Source organism: Meles meles, chromosome 18 (assembly GCF_922984935.1).
Source record: "Meles meles chromosome 18, mMelMel3.1 paternal haplotype, whole genome shotgun sequence".
Taxonomy (NCBI): Eukaryota; Metazoa; Chordata; class Mammalia; order Carnivora; family Mustelidae; genus Meles; species Meles meles.
This window is the reverse complement of record NC_060083.1, coordinates 19333075-19360160: the sequence shown is the minus strand read 5'-3', so window position 1 is coordinate 19360160 and position 27086 is coordinate 19333075. Positions and strand designations below refer to the sequence as shown.

Genomic DNA, 27086 nt, shown 5'->3' with positions numbered 1-27086 from the left:
CTCGTAGGATCGAATGTTTGGGGCACCTAGTGGCCACTCAGGAATGCCAGCTTCTTTCTTGACCTGGACCCGTCAGTGTGCAGTTACAGGATCCCCCCTCTCCCCACTCTCAACGACTGTATTAACCAATATTAACTGCCCTGGTGTGCATCAGTAAGCCAGACAGTCCAAGATCCCTGACCTCTTGGAGCAGATGTTTTAGCAGAAGGGGACCGACAAATAATAAATAAGTAAATCGCACGGTGTCTTTGAAGGTGACACGTGTCATGGAGAAAAGGAGAAGCAGAGGGAGGAGGAGGGGTGAGGAGTGGGGTGAGTCATCGGGGTAGCCCACGTGAGAAGGTGATCTCTGAGCAAAGACTTGGTAGAGGTGAGGCCGTTGGCTATGCGGATCTGAGCAGAGAGAATTCTAGTCAGAGGGACTGGAGAATGCAGAGGCCCTCAAGTAAGAGTGTTCCTGGAGTGTTCAAGGCATCCCAGGGAAGCCAGTGTGGCCAGAGCCAAGTGAATAAGGGGACAGAGTAGGAGGTGAGACGACTCATGGTGGATAATAAGGTACCAGATATTTACCCCCATTAAAGCGCAGATCCTCAACACAATTCCTTTGCTCAAAGATAAAATATCAGGTTCATTTTTCCTTCCTTTTTTTTTCCTGATTGATTCAACAATCATTTATTGCATACTTAATTCATGCTTTCCACTGTCCTGTTCACTTTTTAAAAATATTTATTTGAGAGAGAGTATGCAGGCAGGGGGGAGGGACAGACGGAGAGGGAGAATCTCAAGCCGACTCCCCACTAGGCACGGAGCCCAACGCAGGGCTCGATCTCAAGATCCTGAGATCATGACCTGAGCTGAAATCAAGAGTCGGATGCTTAACCAACTGAACCACCCAGGTGCCCCTCAGGTTCATTTTTCGAAATACTAGGATTTGGAGAAATTGAGGCAGATTACATTCAATAAGAAGTGTTTTTGCAGGGGATGAATGAAGGAAAGAGGGAGAGGAGAAAGGGAGGAGGCTTATCTGTGGTCTTTCCAACTTTTGAGCCTATCTCTCTAGAATCTGAGTTCATTTGAGAGCTCTCTGTACACCAATTCCGGTTTCCTCAGAGGTGACCCATCCTTACCTCAGCCCTACCTCTCCCAGCATGGCCCTTCATAGGGGCTATCTCTTGGGAACTCCTTCCCCAGCTGCTATCCACCCAACTTCCTCAGGGCTCTTGGATCCTTCTGTGATCTCACTCCCCTGGTCACTGCTGAGTGGTCCACATGTGGACTCCCAACTGACCAATGATTTCCTTTCCTGTTTTGTTTTTTTTTTTTTATAAATAGGAGACCCAGGAGAGAATCAGAATAGTCTCTGGCTGGGGATAGGACGTGTAAAATAGAAAACTATTGGCAGCCATGTGTGAAAAAAGTATATGTGTGGAAAGGACCTGTGTGTAGTGAGGGGGAATAAAGTGACTCAGAGAGAAGAGAGGCGAGAGAAGCAGAGCCCCGAGGGCGCCTGAGCCCTGGTTTTTCTGATGCTGCATCCTTGCTCGCCCGCTGTTTGGCTGTTGAAGCTTGCCTTGGATTCTGGGGGCAATACAATTCGTTTTATGCCTAAGCTTGTTTGAATTCGGTTTCTCTCGTGTGCAACCTAGATAACCCACTGCCTATGTCTTTTATCTTTTGAAGTTACTCAGAGGCATCGACACAGAGTTTCATTTTTAACAACCTCCCACCTGCCTTCAATTTAATTTCCTTTAGAAAACGCTGGCCATGAAATCTGCACTTCTCCAGTCCAGGATGGTTTTTCTGTCCTCGTTCTATTTTGTGAGCTCCTCCGTGAGAAAGGTTTCCATGGTCAAAGGCATTTGGGAAATAAAGGCTGCCTGCAATATTCCTACTCAGATGTTCATGACGTAGCATGTTTAAGAATCCCCGCCATGAATAAATGTGTTTCACTTTGTCTAAGCAGGGTCTCCAGATCCTTGCTATTCCTGTAACATGGAATATCCCCAATCTCGACCTTCCACAGGGCCCATACTGATAGGTCCATATGAGACAGATCCTGTCTTCTTTAAAATGGCACAGTTCCGGGCGCCTGGATGGCTCAGTAGGTTAAGCATCTGGTTAAGCCTCAGGTCATGATCCCAGGGTCCTGGGACCGAGCTCCGCATCTGGCTCTCTGCTCAGCAGGGAGACTCCTTCCCCCCCACCCATCCCCACCGCCTGCCTCTCTGCCTACTTGTGATCTCTCTCTCTGTCAAATTAATAAGATCATAAAATAAAATAAAATAAAATAAAATAAAATAAAATAAAATGGCATCATTCCAGGGTGCCTTGCACAAGGTTGTTTGGGCAAGAGGGCATCCTGGTGTGGTGTGTTGTCAGCCTGGAGGAAAGGACGCTAGATAATTCCCATAGTCATCTTGCTTCACTAAGTATGAGCCCATAGGGCTGGGGGGGGGGGCACTCAAAGGGGGCGCCTTTGTCAAAATCACTTGGGCATCAAAGGTCCTCTCTGTCTGCCAGAATTACACCCGAAGGAGTGGTTCACTCACTGCTCCCTTAAATTTCTGAGCAATGAAGCTGTCCATGAGGCAAGGCAAGGGTGTCCCAGAGGCTCTGCTTTGAGCAGAACGAGATTTACAGATGTTGAGTTACTTCAGGACCTCTGTTACAGGGTTGGGATATTTAGCATAGGCTCTGGCTCTGGGAGAGTTTGATGACCCCCCCCCCCCCGCCACCCCGCTATGGTCATCATTATCACCCTTCCATTGCCTACAGTCTGCAGAGAGCTCTCGTGTGTTTCCTTCAGCCATCCCCCAAATCTATCAGTTTATTTGCGTGGGTGACCTCTATTAGGCATGAGGACAGGGAGGCCCATTCACGTGTCCTCAGCCACATAGCTTGTAAAGGAAGAGCTGGGGATTTCATTTTGGTTCTGACTCTATAATGGCACTTTCCTGCCCTATTACACTGCCTGCCATCAAGCTGTCTGTGGCTACTCCCTCAACCACCATATTTTAACTCGTCTCTTCTCCGCCATCACCCAGATATCTCCAATGAAGACTTGGGAATTGAGAGGAGGCAGAAATGTCAAGGAAGGAAGAGGGTGTCTGTGGGGCCGCAGGGCTTGGAGGGCCAGAAGGCAACCTCCCTCTAGAAGATCATGGCAGGACTAGGCCTCATGGTGCCCAAAGTCCTTTGAAGCAAAGAGCAAGGAGCAAGATGGCCATGCTTCCTCAGGTGGCCTCACAGACAAGCAACCCTCACCTGTCAGAGTCCACACCTCATCCTTCAGCGGATGTGTCCCCCTCACTCCTACCCCCCTGGAGCTCACTCCTCACCGGCCCAGGACACAAGAGGTTTTGAGGTGACCAGAGTGTCCAAGAGGTGATCATTGCTCAGTGACTTCTCAGCCTGAAGAAACGTCCAGTCGAGGGAGCCTGGATGTAAGGATTCAGGCCATCAGGCTGGGTGGCCAGAGTGAAGTCGCCTGACCTCAGCCTCTTTCCCTGGTAAAGGGGGATAAAGGGCCATCTCTACCCCTCATGGCCTTGGTGGGGGGAAGGCCAGAACTGAGGAATATTACAGTCCCAGAAGACTGTGGGAGCTGGCTGTAGAGGCAAACATCCAAGAAAGCGACAAGAGCAGTCTGAAGCTCTGCTCCCCAATGTGGTAGCCGCTAGCCACCTCCCAACCCATGACAATTTAAATTAATCAAAATGACATGCTATTAAACTCAGCTCCTCATTCCCATGAGCCACATTTCAAAAACGCCCTTGTGGTGACTGGACTGGACAGTGCAGCTAGAGAGCGCTCCCTCCATTTCTGCAGAAAGTTCTGTAGGACAGCACCGACTAATCTCTCCTCTGACCAGTTTCTTCTGGCCCCTGCCCTTGCTCTCAGTCCCTCTTTCTTCATGTAGCCTCCTTCCCCAGCCACCTAGCCCCAGAGGCCATGGTTTAAGTGAGGAGGGCTGGTGGGTCATAAAGGATAGCTCAAGCTGCCGGCGGGAGCGAGGCTGTCCTATTGTGGGTTCTGTGTAGTGCTTGGCTGCCTACTGAGACAATGAGCTCCTGAGAAGCAGGGTCTGGTGTCTTCTCCTCTCTGACCATGCCCTACACGGTGTTAGGCACAAAGCAGGTCCTCGAGCACGATTATGGTCCACTGGGGCTAACTGATGGTCAGAAAGCGTGAGTCAGTAGGGCCCTGGCTTAGCCATGACTTTCCTGCATGATGTCTAGAAACTCACCACACCAGACCTCAGTTCTCCCTCCACCAAGGAGCAAGGGGATTGGCTGGAAGAGATGATCTCAGAGCTCTCCTGCTCTATCCATCTATGGCTTCAGAAGGCAGAATGCATAGTCCCAGGGGGCAGGTCCTGCGGTTGGAACCACAGGGGCTATCAGCGGCCAGTGCTCCAGCCTAAGGCCAGACCCCGCAGGGAGCTGTGCTGCGTAAAGATGTGTGTGACGAGGTGCCTAGCATTGTGTGAGTGTGTGCATGTGTGGGTGTACATGTTGCTTTTGCTCCCAAATCGAGGTAAGAGGGCAGGAAATCCACCATCACCATGCAAAGATAACTAACCGGTAGTCAAGGTGTGGGTATGAGGTCTTCAGGACCTGTTTTTATTGACTGTTTCTCCCTTTTCCACAGATGGTTCGATAAGCAAAGATGTTCCAGTGTCTGCAAGGCAGAGCTTCTTTTGGGAGACAAAGACCCAGTTCCTAGGACTCAGGGTTGTCTATAGATGCCCATGGTCCCAGGACACAGACTGGTCTCAAGGATGTTCTGGAAAGCCAAGCTCTGCCGGTCAGCTCTCTCAGGGACACCAGAGCTCAGCACAAACCCAGACCACCCTCTGCTGGAAGGCAGGGGCACTGAATTTAAAGAAGTGGATGGAGCCAGCTAGGCATCTCCTCGGTAAGCAGCAGATGGCCTGGATTCAGCCCGAGGTGAGCCACCGGAAGGCACTGTTGGAGTGACGTGTGTGGCGACCATTTTACTTGGTTGTAGGAGCAGGAGGACCACCACACAGTGAGGGAAGTGGTCATGCTCACCTCTCCCCACAGGGAGATCGAGTGAGAGTCATGGAAGGAAAGAGTGGTGGTGGAGGGAGCTTAGAATTTGTAGTCAGTCATTCCCGGGTGGAAGCACTGGCTGCTCTCAGAAGCCTGGAATGCCTGGGCATGGTCAGGGCCAGAGCTCAGGATTGGGGGGCTGGCTCCAGGAGTCATGGGGTGGGGATTGGAAGAGGTGGGGGCTGGGCTACTTGGCCTCCACTCACCTCAGCTCTAATCTGAGGGCCCAGGGTGTCCTTCTTGCTAGAATCTTCTCTCCCTTCTCCTCTCCCATGGAGGCGCCTCCCCAGGCCTATCCTTGGCCCCCTTCCCCACTCTCCGCTATGACACCCTGAACACAGCACTACTCTTGCTTTGGGTCTACTTTGCAACCATGTCCCACACTTGGGCACCTCTTTACTTTCTCCACCTGGGGGAATTCTAGAAGCCACTAGCGTCCCTAGGCTTACTGGCTATAACACTCCAATCTCTGGTTCCCTCATCTTCTCCTCTGTCTGATCTTCCTGCACCCGTCTTGTGAGGACCCCCCTGTATAATCCAGGATAATCCCAAGACTCTGTTCAAATGCCTGGGGCACCATGATGCTTTCCCTAAACACCCACCACCCCACCCCACCCAGAAGGAGGCTGCTGTCCTCCTCGTGCGGGTACATTCGTGTCACACTGGACTGTGATTGTGTGTCTCCTCCTCTCGGCTGTGATCAAGGACCTGGTCTTTTTCACCTTAATGTCCTTACTGTGGTGCAAAGCCTGACATAGTATATACACGGCTGAATAAATACATAGATGAATGTGTGGATGAAATTACTCAGGGGCCTGTACACACAGGTCCCTCAGGGGCTCACGCAGGCCTGGTGCCAGGTCCCTGAGTCCATGCCCTTTGGCTTTCCAACCCAGCAAGTTCCTCCACCTTCCCCTAGTGGGAAGAGATGTTTTCCCTTCTGCTGGGCCTCCTGGCTGGGTTGGGGTAGTCAAAATGGTTAGAAGAGGAAGGAGATGGTCCATGTCTTCCTCTTCTCCTGAAATCAAGCCACCCGCCTGCACAATCATATCTTCTCCATTCCTCCTTCCCAACAACCCCCTCAGCCTATCTGCCTTCCCTTTCCCGTATTCCTGTCATCTGCCCCTCTCCCATCTACTGAAATCTGAGGAAGCCCTGAGTATCACAGTCCATGAGGGACATCCCTACTCTTCACCTCTATGTTGTAGTCCTGCTGATGGAGAGCCGTCCTTCAAAGCCCGGGCCAAGACACCCCACCCAAAGAAAACTGATCTTTCAGAGTCCTGTACCCCTCTGCCATCACCCACAGCCCCGGTCCCCGTACCCAGCTCACCTGTCTCTCCCCAGATGGGCAGGTACTCATCTTGCTGAATGTCCAGCATGATCTCCAGCCCGTTGCCTGTCCCACCCTTGACCGTGGTGAGCAGAGGTTTGCCATCCTCGCCTGAGTTAAACATGTAACACTTTCCATATTTTGTAAACACCTGAGGGAGAGAGGAGAAGGAGAGAATCACATGAGTGACTTCAGACTAGAGACCGGTAAGACCTAAGAGGTGAGATGACATCAGGCCAGAGTCCCCACGGTCCATCCCAATCAAGCCCTCTGGAGGAGCCATGATTCTTCACTGTGGCTAATGGCCTGACTTTTGCCAAGCAGGATTCAGGTATCAAAGAAAAATATGGACACATTTTGGGGTTCGTTGCGATGGGATCTTGTGTCTTCTCCCTCTGAGCACCCCCATGCTCCGGGTGGTCCTGTCCATCTTCCAAATGTTGAACATCATTTGTAAGCCAATCTGTACCTCCAGCCCCAAGCTCTCTCCTGGGCTTCAGACTCACTGATCACAGTGCCCGATGAGTGTGACTTTAGGGGGACCCAGAGTCCCCAGACACTCAGCAAGTCCCAGTGGGAACAAACTTCCTCAGGTTCAGCTGGTTCTGCTGCACTCCTGTCCCAGGGAATAGCATCACCCCCTTCCAAGAGGTTTGAGCCAGACCCTCAGAGTGGCTGTCCACTCTTCCTTACCTCCATGTCCAATTAACCAGGAAGGCCTGTCAAGGCTGTTTCTACATCCGGCACGCATTCCGCCTTTTTCCTATGGCACTGCCATAACTCAGGACCCATTCATTGCTTGCCTGGGCTGCTGCAATTTCTGAGCTGGGTTCCTGGATTCCAGACCACCTCCTTGAGCCCATATTCTAACTTCGCTGTGGCTCCTGCTTTCTGAAATGCAAACCTCACTTTGCTAATCCTGTGCTTAAAATTCATCAGTGATCCCCAGCACCCGTAGGCTTAAATCTAGGCCCACCATACAGATGCCCTCTGCCCACTCCATCCTACCCTTCCCCATCAGTGTCCAAGGGAATCCACTAGAAGGGAAACTCTGTGGATTCAGGGACTACACCTGCTTATTTGCTGTGTATGGTTCCTGGCACACAGGGGTGCTCCAGAAGTATATGTTGAATGAATGAAGGAATGAGTGAGTGCTGAGTGGGTGGATGGAATCGGATCAGACAGCCTGCTGGTTCACACACTTCTTTCTATTTGCTGCTTTTGCTATTTGCAACTCCTCTCACTCCTCTTCCTAACTGTTGTCTGAGATGGGACTGATGCATCTCCTCCTCCAGGAAGCCTTCCTGAGTCCCTGGACCAAGTTGGGCTACGTCCTTCCTCCCTGTTCCCATGGCTCCTTCACCATGACAGTTATCACATCCCAAATAGTTGGTCCTACATCTCTCCTGAACTTGACTCTGCCTCTCACTTCTGAATCCAAGGACTTGCTACATGGCCTGGCACCCAGTAGGTATTTGAGCCACTTTTGTTTGATGATTACATAATTACAACGATGTAGTGCAATGGAGTGATGGTGTGGGAAGAGCCCAAGGCAAGGAATGCAGAGATCTTTGTCCAAGTTTGATGTTGCCACTCATTAGTCATGAACCAAATAAACCCTCCAAGCCTCAACTTCTCCATCTATAAAATGGGAGTTCTCGCCCTTTCCTTAGCCACTTCTCAAGGTTACCGAGAAGATCAGCTGGGGTAATACATGCACAACGTGTTTTGAAAACCATAAAAGCTTTCTACAAATGCTATGGGTTATTATGCTTACATAACTGCTTTGGAACCTCGAGCGGAAGCCAAATTACGTCTGGCAAAATTGGCTGGAAGAGAGCCAGGCCAACTGTATTGGGTTCCTGTAGCCACTGAGGTTTGGGACCAGACCTCTCCTTGGCCGTGCTTCCACTGAGCTGTTCCTGCCTGCAGCATGGAGGCCATGGTGTGGGATTGGGGGGCTCTCTGGCCTCCCATCCTTCAGTGCGGGGGCAGATAAATCACAGGGGCAAGTGTGGGAGGCTGCCTTTCTTATGCAGATCTTGAGAGTCGGAAGGAAGGAAGGAAGAGAAGCTTCTACGATGTGCCAGACACTCTGCTAGACACTTACCTATGTTATCTCCTTTAACTCTTGCAATCACGACTGTTCTGGGAATTTCTGCTCCCATAGTGCTGAGGAGGAAACTGAGGCCCAGAGATGCTAAGTGACTTGCCTAAGGTCACACAGCTATTAAGTAGAGATGCTGAGATACGAAATCCATGAATGTCTAATACGCACGCTCTTTCTGGCTGCACTCTCCTGGGTCTTTGTCACTGGGACCTTTCTGAGCCCTAGTCTCCTTCTCCGTGCCTTGCTTTTTCCATCAGCCCATAAGTAGTCATAGGCATGGGCTCCTCCTATGTGCGAGGATTATGGGGATTGCAAAGAATTACGAAGCCTGCTACCTGCCTGCAGGACCCATGGGAAGCCCCGGCAAAACATCAGAGTTCACGTTTTCTTCACTGTATAAAATGTCTGAGTCCCTGACCTGCCGCACTGTTTCAGGACAGCCAAGCCCTGCTCCCCTAGCTTCATGGTGGGGGAGGACAGCTGGAACATGATTTTCCAAAAAAAAAAAAAAACAAAAACCAAACCCTGAGCTTTATCATTGCTATTGTTTTATAGCAACTAGACTTGGCTAACGAATTTGTCCTCCGGAGAGATGTTCCCTGGGACCACCGTAATTACAGAGGAGAGAATGTTACAGATAGCACATCCCCGGCAAGGGCTTGAACACATCTGGGGTGACTTCTGGGTGTTCTACTAGGACTTCTCTTTGTAGATCCACTAAATAGGCTTGATGGCTCCCAAACTGATTCTAATATGAACTACCTATCTATATGAGGCGATTCGTAAGTAAAAGTACATTACAGCTTTGCACTGGATTATTGCAAATTCCAATTCTCCCACCCCCCACGCTTGGTAATTGAGCTCCAGAGTATCGGGCTGGGGTTAGAATGTGACCCCCTACCCACTGGGGCCAAGGGTGGACCCAGCCCAGTGTCTCTGATCCCAGACATGCTGGGTGGGTGGGGTCGAGAGAAGGCATCAACACTCGGTGAGCTTCCGAGGGGGTGACAAGGTGCGGAACCTCCGAGGGGTCTTGCAGACCATCTCGCCGACCTTCCTTACTTCATGGGGAAGGAAATGGGGACCTGGCAGGGAGGAAGCAACTTGCCCGAGGCTGCGTAGTAAGGACCGGTTTAGTCTGAACTTCCTTTACAGAAGCCTCCCTCAGCTTCCCCACTTGAACAGGAGATGGAGGCTCTGTGGGCTTGCTCCCTTCAGCTGGTCATTGACACAGTGCCTGCTTTGTGTCGGGGACTGGGCTGGCACCGCCAAAGCCTCGGGCATCCAAATCTCCCCTACAGAGGAGGGAGCAGACGAGTCTTTGTGGTGGCAGTGACGGAGACTCACTCCCCATCCTTGGCTGCCCCCTCGCCAGGCCTACTACCCACCCTGGGCCCTGGGGGTGGCTTCTGCAGGGGCCTGTGGTGTCAGTCTCTCCCCGCGTCCCTGCTCCCAGCCTCCATTTCAATGGGGACGTCATGTCTTAAAACCTCGCACTTCCCGTTTTTTCCCTTTATGGCGCATATCAAAGCGTGTAACTACCTGGTTATCCATGTGGCTGTTTCTTGGACATGGCTTCCCTAGACTTCAAGGTCTGAGAGGGTAGGGGCTGTGTCTGTTTTGTTGAATGAACAAAGGGACTCCAGGGTGTGCCAACCCACATCCCCTTGCCCACCTCTGGGAGGCGTTCTTCGGCACTGGCCAACCTTTTTGACACTTGTTCCAACCTCCCCCCTCTCCCTCCCCTCCCTTTGTCTGCTGAGGCCCTTCTCAGCTTCCCACTTCATTGTACCTAAGCATTTTTGCTTGCTTCTGCATGAAGGTATTAGAGGAAATAATCCTTTCGGGAGCTAAGACAGTCTACCTTCGTCGGGGCAGGAGAAGGGGCTCAGAGACAGCGGCAGGCTTGTGCTGGCTACAGGCCTCTCCCAGCCTCCCTCACTGTGCTGCGAAGCCCGCGGCTCCTGCCTGGTGTTTCTGAGAGGATTATTTTCCTCTCTGCTCAGCATCAAAGGCCTGAGAGCTCTGTATACACTGCACAATTTTGCTACAAATTTGGGACAAGATGCAGCTCTCCTTCCCCATTTCGGGAGCATAATGATGTGTAAGTGTAACACACGCTTCAGATGTCTTGTCTTATCGTCCCCAGCCAGAAAATACAATTTATTTAAGTCTGGCCTGTCAGGCCCAGCTCGCTGCTGCTTCAGACCCGCCATCCTCCCAGGCATCGCTCCGTGCTCCCATAAGTGCTGACAGCCCCATCGCGGATGGCAGGGGTAGACCCACTGGGTTGCTAAGAGTCTAGAATTATAGTCAGTTGGGTTGGTTTGTAAGAGTTAAAGGTGTACATTTCAAACCTGGATCTCCAGGAGGGAGCGGGCAGCAGGGGGTGAGGGGTATGTGGGATCCTGAGATAAACATGAGTCCCTTGAAATTAACCTTCATTGCTAACATTTGCACGGTGTGTTACAGCTTAGACTGCCTATGGACCCAGTGGCCCCATGAAGGAGAGGAAACCAACCATTCCTGATCCTCTTCTCTGTGCAGGGCCCTGCTTGGCATTTCCATAAGTGTTCTCGCTTCCCTAATTATGGTCCAGCTCCCCGATGTGGAGGCATTTTGTGATCATGACCCCATTTCACAGTTGAAGAGACTGAGGCTTCTCAGGAGGTAGATAGTAGGGCTGGGACTTGTGGGTGAGACTTTAATCAGCAGGGAAGTCACAAGGAAGGAAGCCTGGGATTTGGGGCCAGACAGGATGCGATCAAGACAGCTCTCTATCACTTGTCAAGTCCATGGTCCTGAACATGGCATTTTCTGTCCCTGGTGCATTGCCTCATCGACAAACCCAGCAAGATAACCTTGCCGCGTGGTTGGATGGCCTACATGGGAGGATGTAAGTGGGTTGGTTTGGAGGATTATGTAATAGACATCTTGACTAGTTATGAATCCATACCAGGGAAGGGGTCACTAGGTTTTTCCTTTTCATTTGGGTTGTGGATAGGGAGGCCGAGATGAATTGAACGGGGGATTGAGGCTTCCTGTCCTCTCTGCTTAGGTCCCTAAATACCGAGCTCATCTCAAAGTAGTTAGAGGAGATGAAGACCTCCCTGTGCCACTGACTGCTTACTCAATGCTGCTAAGCCTGTTGCTGAAGCCCTGGGCAGCCCAGGAGATGACGGGCACCATGGAGTTCTGGAGGAGACAGAGAAACGTTGCCGTGCATACCATCCACTTTGAAAATCTACACGTGAATTACAACTGAACTGTGACAGTTATTGGTAAAGTGAAAAGATCCCACCAATCTGAAGTTGACACATTCTAAACAAAAGGAACACAGATGTGGGGATGGGGAGAAGGTCTCACTGCCTTCCCGTAACTCTTAGAGTAGCTCTGGAGTTTGCTACCCTCCCTGGGGTACCGTTGACTTCATCGCTGCCATCACTACTATTTCCCAACAGCCCCCAAGGTTGGTATTATCACCCCCATTTTACAGATAAGAAAGTCAGGACCCAGAGGGGCTGAGCCAGGTCACAGAGCTGGTCAGTGGAGAACTCAGGGCAAAATTCGTCTTCACCTACTTCTGAAGCCTGTGCTCTTTGCCCCCTGTCCCTTGTAGCTACGGCTCTAATACCAGCCCCACTCCCAATCTGCTCCGGTCCCGGCCAACCGGTGAGATTAGAGCTTGCTAACATCGGGATCTCCCACCTGATAGTGGGGGGGGGGGGTGTATCTCAGAGTCAGACGCATCCTGGAAAAGGACAAGCATCTTCTCATCCAAACCTCTCTTTTTCATATGGGAGTCTAAGGTCCACAGAGGGGAAGTGACCTGCTCTGGGTCACACAGCTAGCTTGGGGACAGAGCCGAGATCTGACCTGGGCTTGATAGCTTGGGTCTGTGCTCTTCCTCTAAAGCCTGCTGTATGCCCACGCCAGGGGCTGGAACTAATGGCCAGGATCCCCTTCTCAGGGCATTGCGTCCAGGAATACGGGAAGGATTGGCAGCCCATGCTGGCCCCGGGTGCAAGCATCCAGGATTGGCGTGACCTGCTGGGGTCCCTTGCCTTACAGAGTCTGGGAAATGGAAAGTGGAGTCCTTGCTGGGAAAGGTTAAGAATGGCTGATACCCACGCAGACACAGTTTTCTGGTTCAATTAATAGTGCAAACAACATTTCTACACCATGTACCTACTTAAGAAAATAAATTATGTATAAGTTCCCTCAAGGGTTGTTGAAATACCCACTCACCAGCACACGGCTAAGCCTGCAAGCTTCAGACCTTCCAGCCCCCTCGTTAATCCTGACCTTTAGGGCTTCTAGGCGGTGGGTTTCTTGTCTGTTCTTGCTTATTACCCTTGAAGAAAATGAAATTGTACTGCTCCAAAATGCCTCCCAAATTCAGTCTTTCCCTCTCCACACCAGTGCCCCCCCACCGAGTTGACTGAGTTTCCCCTCAATGAGTTACTGAAGTTTTTGGTTAAGCTGTTTTCGGAAGAATGTGTACTAAAGCCAACTATTTAGTCTAATTTGTTTGGTTTGCCTCTTTCAAACTCCTAAAACCCATTTCACACAGTTGGGAAGTGAGAACGTCTGTTAAATGGGTCATTGGGCTTCCAGGAAATAAAATATCTTATTAAACAAGGTATCTTATTAAAATCTCTGCTTGCTCGTCATCTGTTCCTGCAACGGAATTTCTGACTAGTTCTCTCCTTCCAAGGACTGTTGCATGAGTGTGTTTTCCCTACAATTACAACAAATACCTGTGAAAGCACCCCCATGAAAGCACCCCCGTGTGGTGGGTGCTATTCCTGGAAACCAAGAAGCCTAGGGAACATGGCCCCTTGGGAACCACTTGTCACCTCTTCCCAACCAGGAGGCCACCATCTCTTTTAAGACATCATTAGTATCATTCTCCTTAGAGGCAACTTTTGGGCTGGAAGGGGAAGAAGGAACAGTCACTGAGCACTGACCACAAGTCAAGCACTGTGCCGACTGCTCTATACCCTTTCTGTCCTTTCCAGCTCACAAAGCCCGCTGAAGTTGGCCTTATTCCCCCCAGTGTGCAGATGAGAAAACTGAGGCTCTGGGAGGCTAAATATCTTGTCCAAGGTCCTACAGCTAAAGAGTGGTTCACCTGATGTTCCCTTCTACGTGCATGGGTTGTGAGAGGTCCGCTTGACATTATTGAATGTATGAGATGGTCACGTGACCCTCTCTTCCGGACCCTTGCATGCAACTGCTGGGATGTGACATTTCCTGTGCCTGTTTCACTAAGAGGCCCTCCTGCCTCCTCCCTCCGAGCCTGAGTGCAGCTGGGGCCTTGTCCACTGGGCAACTGTCCAGAGAGCTTTAGACCGTGCAGGAGGGGGGATGTGTGCTCGCCGTGCAGAAAGAAAGAGCATCCCGCAGTTGCAAATCTGTCAGCTGGGAAAACAGCACGAAGGGGAGGAATGGGTGACTCTGAGTGTTGTCTTCCGATGCAAACATTTTGTGAGCAAATGTGCTCTTGGTGGATGACTCACAGAGACAGAGGGCGACTTGAAGGCACTTGGCTGCTCACCTGGAGAGTCCCTGGGAAGGCCAGACCTCTGCTGATGAATCCCTCCCGACAGCTCATGGGAGAATCCCATATTGGATTCGACTTGAGGTTGCAAAATGGGATGTGGGGAACCAGACGCCTTTCCAGCTGGACCTGCAGCTTGGCTGGTGGGGGGCCGGGCCCTGGCCTGACGGAAGTTTCAAATGAGATTCGGCGACAGGTTGGCTGCTATCTCTGCTAAGGCCCCAGGGTCTGTCTTCTCTTGCACGCTAGGGGGGCGGTGGTATTTTTATCTCTGGATCCCCAGTGCTTGGCTCCAGACCCGGCACGTAGTAGGCACTTACGGGAGATGTCTGGGTGGAAGAGAAAAGTCAAGCACAAATTGGGGACCAGGCAGCCCCAGCTTCCAGTGCTGGCTCTGCACCGATGTAGGGACTATTTCATCGCGTTGGTTCTGGATCCTTCATCTCGGAAGTGCTGGCAAGAGTACCTTTCAGTAGAACTGTAAAGATCAAAAGGGCTATAATGGGTCTGAAAGTGCTCTGTGGAGGAAAGAAACCCTCTGCCCAGGCAGGGAACGTTTCTGTTTGTGGTTTGCAACTTGCTCAAGCCCCCAGCGGGCGCAGGGGAGGGGCAGAGCTGTTATTCTGCTGTGAGAATGGAATCTGAGATGTTGTTCTGTCTGGGGCCATGGTCACGTCTCATCCATTCACTCAGTAGACATCCGCAGCCCGCCGCTCGTGTTCTAGGCACCATCTCAGGTGTTGGAGATAAAGGAATGAGTCTACCCTCTAGGAATGGCCTTGCAGAGAGGGTGGTGCCAGGTGCTGTAGGAAGGCATGGCAGGAAAGCTGCCTGGAGAGCAGTGATGGAGGGGGCTCCGGGGGTCTGTTGCAGAATTCTTGCTGGGCACAGCGAGGGTGACACCAAGGTATTTAGCAGGTGGAGACAGACCCCTTAGACCGGCTCCTGGTCTGAGAAGGGCCATGCTGATGTTTTTGGGAAGACCAGTGGCGCCAGTCCAGGCTTCTGGTTGTCTGCTGAGCCCTGCCTACCTGCCCATCATTCCAGCTCTTTCTTTTGGAACCTAATACCCTAGACAATCATGGGCTCTACTAAAATGTGGGCAGGATTTGCAGAAGAACACAGACTTTGGAGTCAGACTATCCTGAGTTGAAAACCTACTGTGTGCCAGACACTGTACACAATGAATAATGGAGCTCAGCTGTCAGATAGGAGATAATTATTAATACAGAGATGCAGTGACCAGTAGGCGTTGGTACCTGGTTCTCTCCAAGGCTGCCTGGGTCAGTCTCAGAGCTGATCTGCCCATTGCCAACAGATTGCCATGACAAACATAGGGTCACAGGGCCAAGGCAAGTGGTTAAATCAAAAAAGCACACTTCTGGGGAGCCAAGGCTGACTGCAAAGAGGTCCCCCTCGGCTGTCGCCAAATGTGGGGAGCAGGACCCAGGAGAGACTCTCTGACTTTAAGGAGGCAAAGAAGCCCAGAAAAAGTGAAGGAGCATGGTTGCAAACGTCCTCAGTCTTGTTATCATTTTCTTCTGCTGCCCTAACTCTCTGTTTCTAACCTTACTGACATGATTCCTGCAGTTCCAGGCTGTCCTGGTGCCCAGGCAGGGCAGACCAGGGGCAGCATGGGTTCAAGACACAGCAGCTCAGACACACTGGGATGCAGCCCCGCGTTCCACCACATCTGGATGTTCTGGGGAGCAGGGCGCCTCTGAGTCAAGTTCTCGTCACTCTTGAGATGATGGATGTAGCCGGCAGAGGCTGTACCTGGGGTCATGACCCAATAACAAGTTCTTTTTATAGTTTCTTGCTTGATCCTCTGAGGGCAGCCCTGTGCCCTCTTCTACCCGCTGCCTGCTGGATTTCCAGGAATATATTACCTGCTTGGTTTTCCCCAAGGATGTGTTAGATCTCTTCTAGAACATTCCATGGCTATTCCTGTATGAGAACTTTGTGTTACCTTTGCTGGATATTTCTGCTCAGGTGAATGTTCACCTTTCCCTCACCCTCCTGGCACCTATTCCCAGGGATTAGGCGGGCTTCACTTCCCAGTGTGAGTATGTTTCATACCTAGAGGACCAACCCTGAGATAACAGTTGAGTCACTTCTTGCACCTGCCTCATTGCACACCTGTTAGGAATTGCCTTTTTTTTTTTTCTTTTTGGCAGATGTAGGATGAGGAGGGGAAAGGAGGGAACCAGAAATGTGTTCTGTTGTTCTCCTGGTTAATTTCACATTATTCTACAGGGCTGCATTGAAAAAAAAATGCATCAGTAAAAACCAAATGATGGCTTATGATGCTTGCAGAGGAAAAGCAGATATTCCAATTAATGCCAGGGCTGAAAATAATCCCAAGGTGGGCTGATTCTAAAAGCTGACCAAAAAAAGGTCAAGGGGAACCCTCTTACACTGTTGGTGGGAATGCAAGCTGGTGCAACCACTCTGAAAAACAGCATGGAGGTTCCTCAAAAAGTTGAAAATAGAGCTACCCTATGACCCAGCAATCACACTACTGGGTATTTACCCTAAAGATACAAATGTAGTTATCCGAAGGGATATATGCACCTGAATGTTTATAGCAACAATGTCCACAATAGCCAAACTATGGAAAGAGCCGAGATGTCCATCAACAGATGAATGGATGAAGAAGATGTGGTATATATACACAATGGAATACTATGCAGCCATCAAAAGATGTGAAATCCTGCTATTTGCAATGACGTGGATGAAACTAGAGGGTATTATACTGAGCTAAATAAGTCAATCAGAGAAAGACAATTATCATATGATCTCTCTGATATGAGGAATTTGAGAGGCAGGGTGGGGGGTTTGGGGAGTAGGGAAAGGAAAAGAAATGAAACAAGATGGGATCGGGAGGGAGACAAACCATAAGAGACTCTTAATCTCACAAAACAAACTAAGGTTTGCCAGGGGGAGGAGGGTATGGAGAGGGTGGTTGGGTTATGGACACTGGGGAGGGTATGTGCTATGGTGAGTGCTGGGACGTGTGTAAACCTGATGATTCACAGACCTGTACCCCTGGGGAAAATCATACATTATATGTTAATAAAAATAATTTAAAAAAAAAGAAAAGATCAAATAGGTAACTACCCACATAGCACTAAAATCCTCATACTACTATATTCTTACCAAAGTCATATTTTCTCATTGAAAACAGACTTCAGTTTTTCTAGAAAGTGCTCAGAGAATGTCATTGTCTTCTAGTCTTCCCAAGGGCTGGTCTTGGAGGTTGAAGAGCATATAATGTTAGTAGCAAAGCATGTTCAAAGCCGCCACAGATCACAAAGGCAGAGGGTTTCTGGTCATTTAATCAGACTGCTTTCCTGACATGTGGTGGACCCATGAAGGAGACTGGCCTTGTGCACGCAGTGTGTCTTCCAGCCAGGTCTTAATTCCACGTGTCAGGAAAGCAATCTGATGGTGCCAGTGTTTCTGTAACAAGCAGTGATTCCTGAATGTCGGAGAAGGTTTGGGCAGGTATCAGATGGCAATATGAGGGGCACGATTTTGGGGGTTGAGGTGGAAGGGACTCTAGTTGGTGATAGAGACAGAGGTAGGACTTTACGTATACTTCAAAAGGGCTTAGACTTGGCCCCTGCAGTAGAATGGAGCATGAATAAACTTTGCAATCAAATCCTTATTCTGGGGCACCTGGGTGGCTCAGTGGGTTAAAGCCTCTGCCTTTGGCTCAGGTCATGATCTCAGGGTTCTGGGATCGAGCCCCGTATCAGGCTCTCTGCTCAGCGGGGATCCTTCTTCCCCCTCTCTCTCTGTCTGCCTCTCTGCCTACTTGTGATCTCTCTCTCTCTCTCTCTGTGTCAAATAAATTAAAAAAAAAAATCCCTATTCTGCTGTTTACTAGCTTTTTAAATTGGGCTAATACCCCCGAGCATCCCCGTGTCGAAGATTGGTAGGCTAGACTCCTAGGACACTGTAATTTTCATTGTCCCACAGCTCCTTGCCTTCTGATCCAAATATCAAAGGACCTGAGATGATCAGGGCCTTTCAAAATGGAAGACAAAGCATCCTTTAGTTCACTGGACATCCAACGAGCAACTCTTCCATGTCGAATATGCTGGTAGGTCTTGTGAACACAAAGATAATAAGACATGGCCACTGCCCCAGGTAGTTTATGAGTTGTCTGGGTAGAAATGGACATCAAAGAGCTTCAGATCATCAAGGAGATACAGCAGCTGTAAGACCACTACTGATCAACGCCTACAACGCAGCTCTTGAGGAACGAGGGTCCCCTGCGGAGTACTTGTTCCAGCCCATCATCCCCGCTGGTCCGTGTGCATTTTCACCAGGACCTTCTTTGTGCTACAGCTTGGACATCAGCATGCCTTGCAGCCTGCCTTCCCTGTCCTCCCCCAGCACCACCCCCTCTCCTCAGCTCCAAATCACAGCCTAGACGAGGATGGGGTAGACAAGGTGTCTGGGGTAAGGAACCCAAGGAGGCACCCACGTCCTGGGGCTGCATTCACACTCACGTGAGAGCGAGCACCTCTTAAAATTTGCACCCCATGGGGTGCCTGGGTGGCTCAGTGGGTTAAGCCTCTGCCTTCAGCTCAGGTCATGGTCTCAGGGTCCTGGCATCGAGCCCCACATTGGGCTCTCTGCTCAGTGGGGAGCCTGCTTCCCTCTCTCTCTCTGCCCGCCTGTCTGCCTACTAGTGATCTCTCTCTCTCTCTGTCAAATAAATAAAATAAAATAAAATAAAATAAAATCTTAAAAAAAATAAAATTTGCACCCCAGTTGCCTTGCTTGCCTCAGCCTAGTTGGGGCCCTGCTCCAGACAGTCAGATGAAGACAGGAGTGGAGCCGTTTGTGACAAAAGTGGCACGACAACTGGTTCTCCCAATAAGCTTGCAAAATAGACACTGTTGTCCCATTTTCAGGTGAAGAAACTGAGGCTCAGAGAGGATGAGTCACTTTAGAGGCATCACGGAGCAGTGGATCGCCTGCAGGGGTAGTCTTGGAGGAGTGGTGGCAGTCTGCAGGAGTAGTGGAAGACCACACACAGGTTATTTGCTGGGGCATACCCTCATGAGGACCCCCATTCTGCCAGTCCTGAGCCATGTGACCTGGGGCCAGTTACTTATTTTCTCTGACCTTCTGATCCCTCATCGGAAGAATGGGGATAATAATCCCTCTCAGGGTTAGACGGCAATGAACTCCGGGCACTTCCAGCTTCTGGTTCCGTGACTCTGCTTTCCCACGTGTCAAGTGGACAGGCCACACCTGCCTCACAGAGATGCCATGGGGACCCAGTGAAAGGAGGGGTGTGTCGACCCAGAGTGAGTTCTCAAGAGCTGTTGGCAGGATGAAATGTCATTTCCTGAGGCTTTGCTGTGTGTTCAGCCCGGTCGACTGTTCTCCTGGGATCTAAGGTGAGACCGTGAACATTTGTTTGGTGAGTCCTTTGGGATGTTCCTGATAATAGTTGCAGATCTTCCCTGGAGGGATAACGGAGACTGACGACCTGCTACCTTCCTGGGTTTATGTCATGATCCCATTCAAACCTACTGGCAACCTTGCCTTTATTACTCTCATTGTTAGAGAAGATGCAACAGAATCCACAAGTGGCTAAAACCTCTCATGTAAGGTCATGCAGTGAGTTGGAAGCGGAACAGGGTCTCCGCCCCATCTATGGGATGAAGTCTCTGCATCCCACTATGGAAGAGACACCAAAAATACAGGCTCTTATGTCTCAGCAACAGAGCCAAACCTGAGAATTGCGTCTGCGCATGTCCCAATGTGTGGAAATATAAACAGCGCTAATTCCAAGCCAGTGCATGAAACCTGGTGAGCGCCAGTTGCTTGCTAGGCATGGCAGAGGGATGTCTTGTGGCTCTGTAGGGTGGCCCGGTGGTGTCTTGGCTGTATCCACAAAGTCTGGCTGAAGCTCCACAACCCCGTTTCCCAAAACCGGAGGAAGGAGGGGCAGGTTAGCAGTTCCCTGGAGGTTTAAGTTTTGCAGGTCCTGCCTTGAGCACATCCCTCTAGCTAATCTCCTCCACTCAAGCCCTAGCGTTAGCCAAGTGTCAGGGTGATGCTACTTGTGTCTTCCTGTTACCTGCCTTAGCCTCCTCCCGGGTGGTCCCCCTGCGCCCCACTCCTTCCCCCTCATTCATTTCCCACATAGTGGTCCCAGGATCTTGCTGGAAAGCAGACTCCCTACTTAAACATTTCCATGGTTGGAAATCCGTTGGTTGGGCTGATACGAGGATGCCGATGCCTCAGGCCCCCAAGCAGCTACTTCTAGTTTCTTCTCTCCTGCACTCCCTGAGTCATCTCAGCCCAACTATGCCCTTCTCCAAGCATGCCATATTACTTCACACCTCTGTGCTGCTGGACATGCTGACTCCTTTGTTTGGAACCCCTGCCCTGCTTTTACCCAAATAACTCTTAGTCATTTTTGTGTCTCAGCCTGGCACTACCTCCTAAAAGCCCCTCCTGACTGCTCACCATCCTCTTCAGAATGGGTTAGGTGGCCCCCATCGGGATTTGGATGGCACTCAGTATCAACCCCATTCCATCACACCGGATGGCCTGCTAACTCCTACTTGACTTGCTGACCTCAGTTGGCTTTTCCAAACTGGGGTTGGGTCTGAGGAAAGGGCAATTCCTGTGTGCTTTCCCTTCAAGCCCTGATTCTTGGGCATTTGTGTAAGTGTTTGGTTGATGCCCATCTCTCCACGCTGGACTGTAAGCTGTGGGCTGTCTGGCTCTGCTCACTTTTGGGGTTCACTGGGGAGCTGACAGGACACAGAGACTTGCATCTTCATGGAGGTTCGTCACGGAAACCAGTGTACCTAAGATCCGCGTACACAGACCATGCCCATAAGGGATCCAAGGAGGCAGGTGAAGTCCCCTGATCCAGGAGGAGCCCCTGAGCTGGGATGGCCTTCCAGAGTTGTTTTGAAGCAAGGCAAGGGGCCAACTGTTACTCCCTCATTGGCTTGGGGCCACTCCTGGGGAGAGGACAGAACCCTGGGCAAAGTACCTCTGTGCACTAGGAGGACAGTTCCCAAAGAGGGGATTTCTGGACTGACTGCTGTCTGCTGCCAGTATGCCAGTCATTGGGTGGGTGAGTGCCTCGGTCCTGCAAGGGTGAGCATCCACCATGCCTCCACATTCCCCGCATCACCCTACTGCCAGGGACTTAGCAGGAAACCAACACATGCCAGATAAATGCCAACATAAACACATCCATTTATTTGTCTGTCTTGGCTCCATCTCCAAACTGTGGGACTGTGTCTTCCTTAGCTTTCCCCGTGCTCTAAAAGCAGCCTAGCTTCTCATCGGTACCCAAGAGAAGTTTGTTGAGTGAATGATTAAGCTAAAAGAGAGAGACCAAAAGAACCAATGCTACAAATTTTTTTCACAAGGAAAGATAAATCTGCTCAGAACTTAGCTGTTCAAGGCTGCATCAAGTGAGCACACCTGCATGGCCCCATTTCATGAGCCAGGTGTCTTCCAAGCAGAAAATTTAGCAGGTGGGCCAGATCTCCCACAGCAAACCTCTGCCTACCAACATGGCCCCTGGTTGAAGGGCCCGGGGAGAGATCTGGCAAGGAGGAGATCAAGTCTCCGAATAGCAATGTTAGTAAACCATCCTCCAAAGACAAAGAAGACATGGCTAGAGAAACTGGGGTATTTAGGATGGAAAAGAGCAGACCCGAGGAGGACCACAGGTGCCATCTGCAAATATTTGAAGGGATGCCATTTGGAGGAGTGTGATTCCCTCCTGCTGTGCAGAATAGTTCTAGGGTTTCCGTTGGTTGCAGGGAAATAACTTCATTACAATGTCCAACAATACTCTTTCTGCGGAGATGGACATATTCTATACCATAAAGACATGGGTATCTGTTCGTCAGAGCAATATAGGTAAGAGAGGTCCATCTCAATGGTCATACATTTTATGACAACAAAAAGGAAATGTTAAATCATCCTTATCAACATTTTTATCATCCTTAAATGAGGGATGGAGGGGAGCAGAGGTACAGAAGAAACACGAACATCAAAATGTTAATGTGGTTTTGTCTGGATAGTGGGCACATGGGGTTCATTATATTATTCTGTTTATTTTGTATACGTGAGAACATCTTCCTAATAAAAATAGATACATGTTAATTGTCCAACAAAGGGGAATCAAATGGGTGGTGTTGGGACATAGTGAGCTTCCTGTCACTAGAAGTCTTTGTGTAAGCACTATGGGCATCCTTGAACGCCCCCAACCCGCAAGAACCTGAGATGTTGGAGCAAATGGCCAAGAGTAGAACAATGAACCAGAGAGACTTGGTCAGGGTCTCTACCCTTTGCGTCCTGGGGGAGGGGAACAGGCTGAGGGTCTAGAAGAGAGCGAGATTCTTGAAAGCCAGGAACCGGAGCCAGAGACCCTCACTCTGGCCAGTGGGAGATAATGGGATGGAGGCAGGACAGGTGGCCAACGCTTCTAGGAAGGTTTGTGCACCTGCTGGGAGGCGAGCTGAATGTGGGGGAGGGTCCAAGGCAGGGTAAGGACCCACGGGTTTAGAAAGTAGCCTCAATCAGCAACAGTGTGAGTTTTGAGGGCTCAGATTCCTATGCCATTGGCCTACGCGCTGTGTGACCTTACCAAGGCACTCAACTGCCATGAGCCTCAGTTTTCTCACTGGAAAAATGGGTCTAGGACCCACCTCATAGGATTGTTGTGAGGATTAAGTTAATATCGACAGCCTCGCTCATTATTGTCATGCTGTGTGGAAGGGGAGATGAACCTAAGGCAAGGCATGCACCAATGGGGAGAAGGAAATAGGACTGGAAGGCCTGTCTCTGACACCAGCCACCACTGGAGGGACTCATTTTAGGGACTGCTAACGGGGGATGGGGGGTTGGGGTGGGTATTTGGGGCGGGTGTTTGAATAGGTCAGCCTGGCTTAAAAGACAGGAAAAACGCCTGCAAGGACCCTTCCATTGATAAAATTCCAGGATTCTCGAGGGATCCCAAGCAATTTTCTGGAGTTACTGCTGGGGCTTTTTGTACCCTGGCTTATTCCCATCTCTTGTAAAAGCGCACAGTGCTGGAGGGCCGTGTGTCCACCCTGCAGGACGCAGTCTCCTTTTGGCAGCCCACACGGCCCGGGACCACTCAGCTGTGATCCCCTCCCGGACGCTGACCAGTCCCGACTGAGCCCGGGGTCAAAGTAAACCACAAGGTAGGGAAAGCATCTTCATCTCCCTGTCTCAGCTCCGGTTGCATCATGAGTGTCTACACAAACAGGTGTTTGAGCTACATGTGCGGATGGGCGCCTGTGGGGGAACCTACCCACTCTGGGGCTTGTGTCCCTGGAGGGCCACCCTGAGGATGGAGGGACAGCCCACCCTTCTCCAGCTGGGTCCACAGAGCCCCAAGAGGCTGACTGGCAGCCACTGTCGACAGGTGGCGCTCCCGGCAGATGGCAGTGGCCTCTTCCTCTCCCCGAGTGGCTCAGAGTACCAGCAAGGCCACCCACCGAACGCGCCATACATCAGAAGCCTAATGGCGCGTTTTAGAACATGTAGTAACCATCAAATGGGACCCGGGAAGGGAATTAGAGCCAGAAGCACAGCAGGGAGGGAAAAAAAAAAAATTGAGAAGGACTCAGAGGAAGTGGGGCCAGAGGCAATCATCCCGAGGCAGCAAAAGGCATCTTCCAAGAACCTAGCCAGGGGAGCTCATTTCATTTAAAATCAGTGCGCTTTATGGAGAACTGGCCTGGACGCTGGGACCCTGGTCCATCGGCACTGCCTGGTCTGGCCCTGACCACAGCAATCTGAAATGCTCTGGATCTCCCCGCAGCCACGTAGTCCGTTTTTCATTCAATAATTATTTTTGCGTACCTACTAAGTGCTATGAGATCACGTACCGTGGCATTTAAGTTCCGGGTTCAGACGCAAAATGCCTAGATTTAAACACTGGTTTGGCCCCTGACCTGGGGACTGAGTTAACATCCCCTGCCTGAGTTCTGGCGTGTAGTAACCTTCACCCTACAAAGCTGTCATGAGGTTAGACGAGATAATACAGGAAAAGGGTTTAGGACGGCGGTGAATACATGCCCACTGGAGGACACACTAACACTTGCGTAGAGGGAGGGGAGAGTGGGCCACATGTTTCCAGATACTCTGTGTCCAGCTTGGGGACTGCACACAGTAGGCATTGAGGGGATTGATCCGAACTGTGTGAAGTGCACACACACACACACACAGCACCCGTATACACATGCATGCGTGCACATACACATTTATGTACACACGTCACCCTGGCGGAAGCCCATTTCCCTGGTAGGTAAGTGACGTTTTCCAGACCCCTTTCATGGAGCGGGAGAAGTTCCTTAAAGCCAAGATGCTTGGCTTTAAGCAGGCATCTTGGTTCCAGGCCTCTTTTGTTTCTGGCATATGGAGTTTCCCTTTCTTTAGAGCTTGGCTCTGCGTTAAATTTTTTTTTTTTTTAATTGTACTCTGTCCTGCATTTCTCTGTGTGTGTAGTGGAAGATAGGATTGTGTTGGCTCAGTCCATTGCGGAGATGGAACTAGAAATTGTGACTGGAATTTTTTTATTTCATTTGCTCATGTCCTACCCTGTTCACAAAGTTCTTGAGGTCTTTATAATAGAGAGATGAGCAAGACAAGTTTCCTGGCCTAAAGGACCCTATAGTCCCTTTGGTGGGGACAGGAGTGTGAGCAAATAACTACAACAAGCAGAAGGAAATATGCTGTAATGGACAGCTCAGCCAAATACAGACGGGGAGACTCCGAGTGGGGCCAAGTGCCCAGTTCCCACCTGAGGGATCAGAAGAGGCTTTGTGAAGGAGGTGGGATTTGCAGTATGGCTCAGTGGAGGAGGATGTCAGGACACCAAAAGCAGGGAAGGGCAGAGGGAACAGCGTGAGTGGAGGCACAGAGGTGTGTGTTCTTGTATAGGGAGCTCTGGGAGCAGTGATCATACTGGTGGGTTGGAGAGGAGGCTGTCAGGGAGGGAAGTAGTGGATGAGACAGGAAAAGTGGGTCAGGCCAGATTATGAAGACCCTGATGCTGGGCTAAGGCCAGACACTGCAAGACAGCTTACATAGTCATATACTTAAAGCTCATGACGTCTTGTATGTTATGTCCTCCTTAGTGGTGGGCAACAGACTCTGGAGGTTATAAGACACTCTACCATAAGCCAATTGTTGTTCTAAACTCCGCCCTTGAAGCCCTTGAATCCTTTGCCAGGATTCAAACTCAGCTCCGGGGACGCTGAGTCCACATGTCCCCAAGAATGTGACATTGTGCTTTGAGGCAGTTCTGGAAACGATGAGGGACTCTGGGAAATACAAAGTCTGTATTGATCTTCCAGGTTAGGCACTGGAATGAAGGGGAAGAACCACCCCTCACCTCCATCACTACCCTCAGAAAGAAAGAAAAAGACAAAGAAGCTGAATGGAGGTCAGAAGCAGAAGAGCAGAGAAAGGGCAGTAGTAGGACTTCAAGAAGGCTCTGGGGTGGGGGAGGGGAATCAAACCATCTCCACCCGCAATGGAAGAGTCTCAGAACTCTCAGCTCCTTTGACAGAAGAGGGAACTGGGGTGCAGAGGGAAGAGCCCCCAATGTATGCTTCTGTGCTGGACTGGCTGACAGACTCATTCATTCATGCGCCCAACACCCAATCCCCTGTGTGCACAGCTCCGAGTAGTATGCGGTTGCCAAAGACACAGAAGGAGAGGAAACATATTTTGAGCACATAATGTGTTAGGTACTAACATGTGATATCTTTCTTCAAGCCACTCATTGTGAAAGGTGTTATGCCTCCCATTTTATTTATAAGAAAGCTGAGCTCCCAGACATCCAACGTAGAGTGGGACTAGCCCTTGGGTCCCTGCAGTACCAAAGTCCATTCCTTTCCAGTAGGGTACCCTGCCTTTCTGCTATCATCCCTGCCCTCAAAAGCTTAATGACCAGGGTCGTCATATCATTACCCCAAGGAGCACACTTTCGAGAGTGAAAGGCGGGTGTGTTCTCAGTAATCAAACCAGGACGATAGGCATACCCTGACATTGTCCCAACAAACGGGACACAGGCTCACCCAACCCAAAGGGTGAATTTTTTATATTTGCAACGGGCTTGAAAGTTTTTCAAAGCATGCTCCCTCTTCTAGCCATGCCTCATTGATATGGTGAAATGAGAAATAACTGAAGCTCATCCCTTAAAATACGATGTTTTAGGAATCTGGATGATTCTGGGTGGTGAACCTTGAAATGCAGCCCAGGGTTTCCTGCCTGCGTAAAGGGCACTCCACTGTGTTGTCCCTGGGCTATCCTCCCTCTCCTGCTCAGCTGGGGAGAGCTCCTGGAACCCAGGGGATTCTGGTCAGAGCCCTAAGACAGGGGACTCCAGCGCAGTCCCTGCCGCAAGAGAGGGACAGTCACCAACACTTTCACACTGGGCTTTCCTCCATCAGCTTCTTTAAAGAGCATCGGCTCTTTCTTTAAAATCAGCATCGGCTAAGTCAGAGACTTATGGAGAGCAGAGAAATGTTGACAAAGATCTTTGAGCTCAATGAGCTTGAACTCTAGTACTAGTTACAGACAAAGACACTGTGACTCAGAGAAGGAAGGGGACTTGCCCCAGTCGCACCACCAGTTAAGACCAGACCCCAGGTTTCCTGACTTCCAGGCCCGAGTTCATGGTGCTGAGCCCCGCTGCCCTCACTCCTGGGCATCCTCACCTCCCCTCCTTCACGCCACCACCAGATGCCGCCCACGAGTGCCCCGGCAATGACACCCTGTCTCATCCCTCCCTGTCTTCCCTCCTGCTGATCCACGAGCTCGGCGAGTCCTTCCTGGGAGGGCCCCACCTGGCAAACTCTTTGCGTCTTCAAGAGGGAGTAGAAGCATCCCGTCTGCCTTGTCCAAAGCACCGTACCTCTCTGGACCTTGTTCGAGGGGTAATTTCCTGCTGTGCAATTTATGTCT

At 50.5% G+C, this 27086-nt stretch overlaps 1 protein-coding gene across 2 annotated transcripts in view; it reads right to left on the bottom strand.

Moving 5' to 3' along the window:
• Positions 1-27086, bottom strand: part of ASIC2 (acid sensing ion channel subunit 2) — a 978722-nt gene that overhangs the window by 78285 nt on the left and 873351 nt on the right. For both annotated transcript variants that reach the window (XM_045983838.1, XM_045983837.1), the window contains exon 2: positions 6409-6559. In XM_045983838.1, the coding sequence (XP_045839794.1) occupies positions 6409-6559 (151 nt within the window). The remainder of the gene's footprint in view (positions 1-6408; positions 6560-27086) is intronic.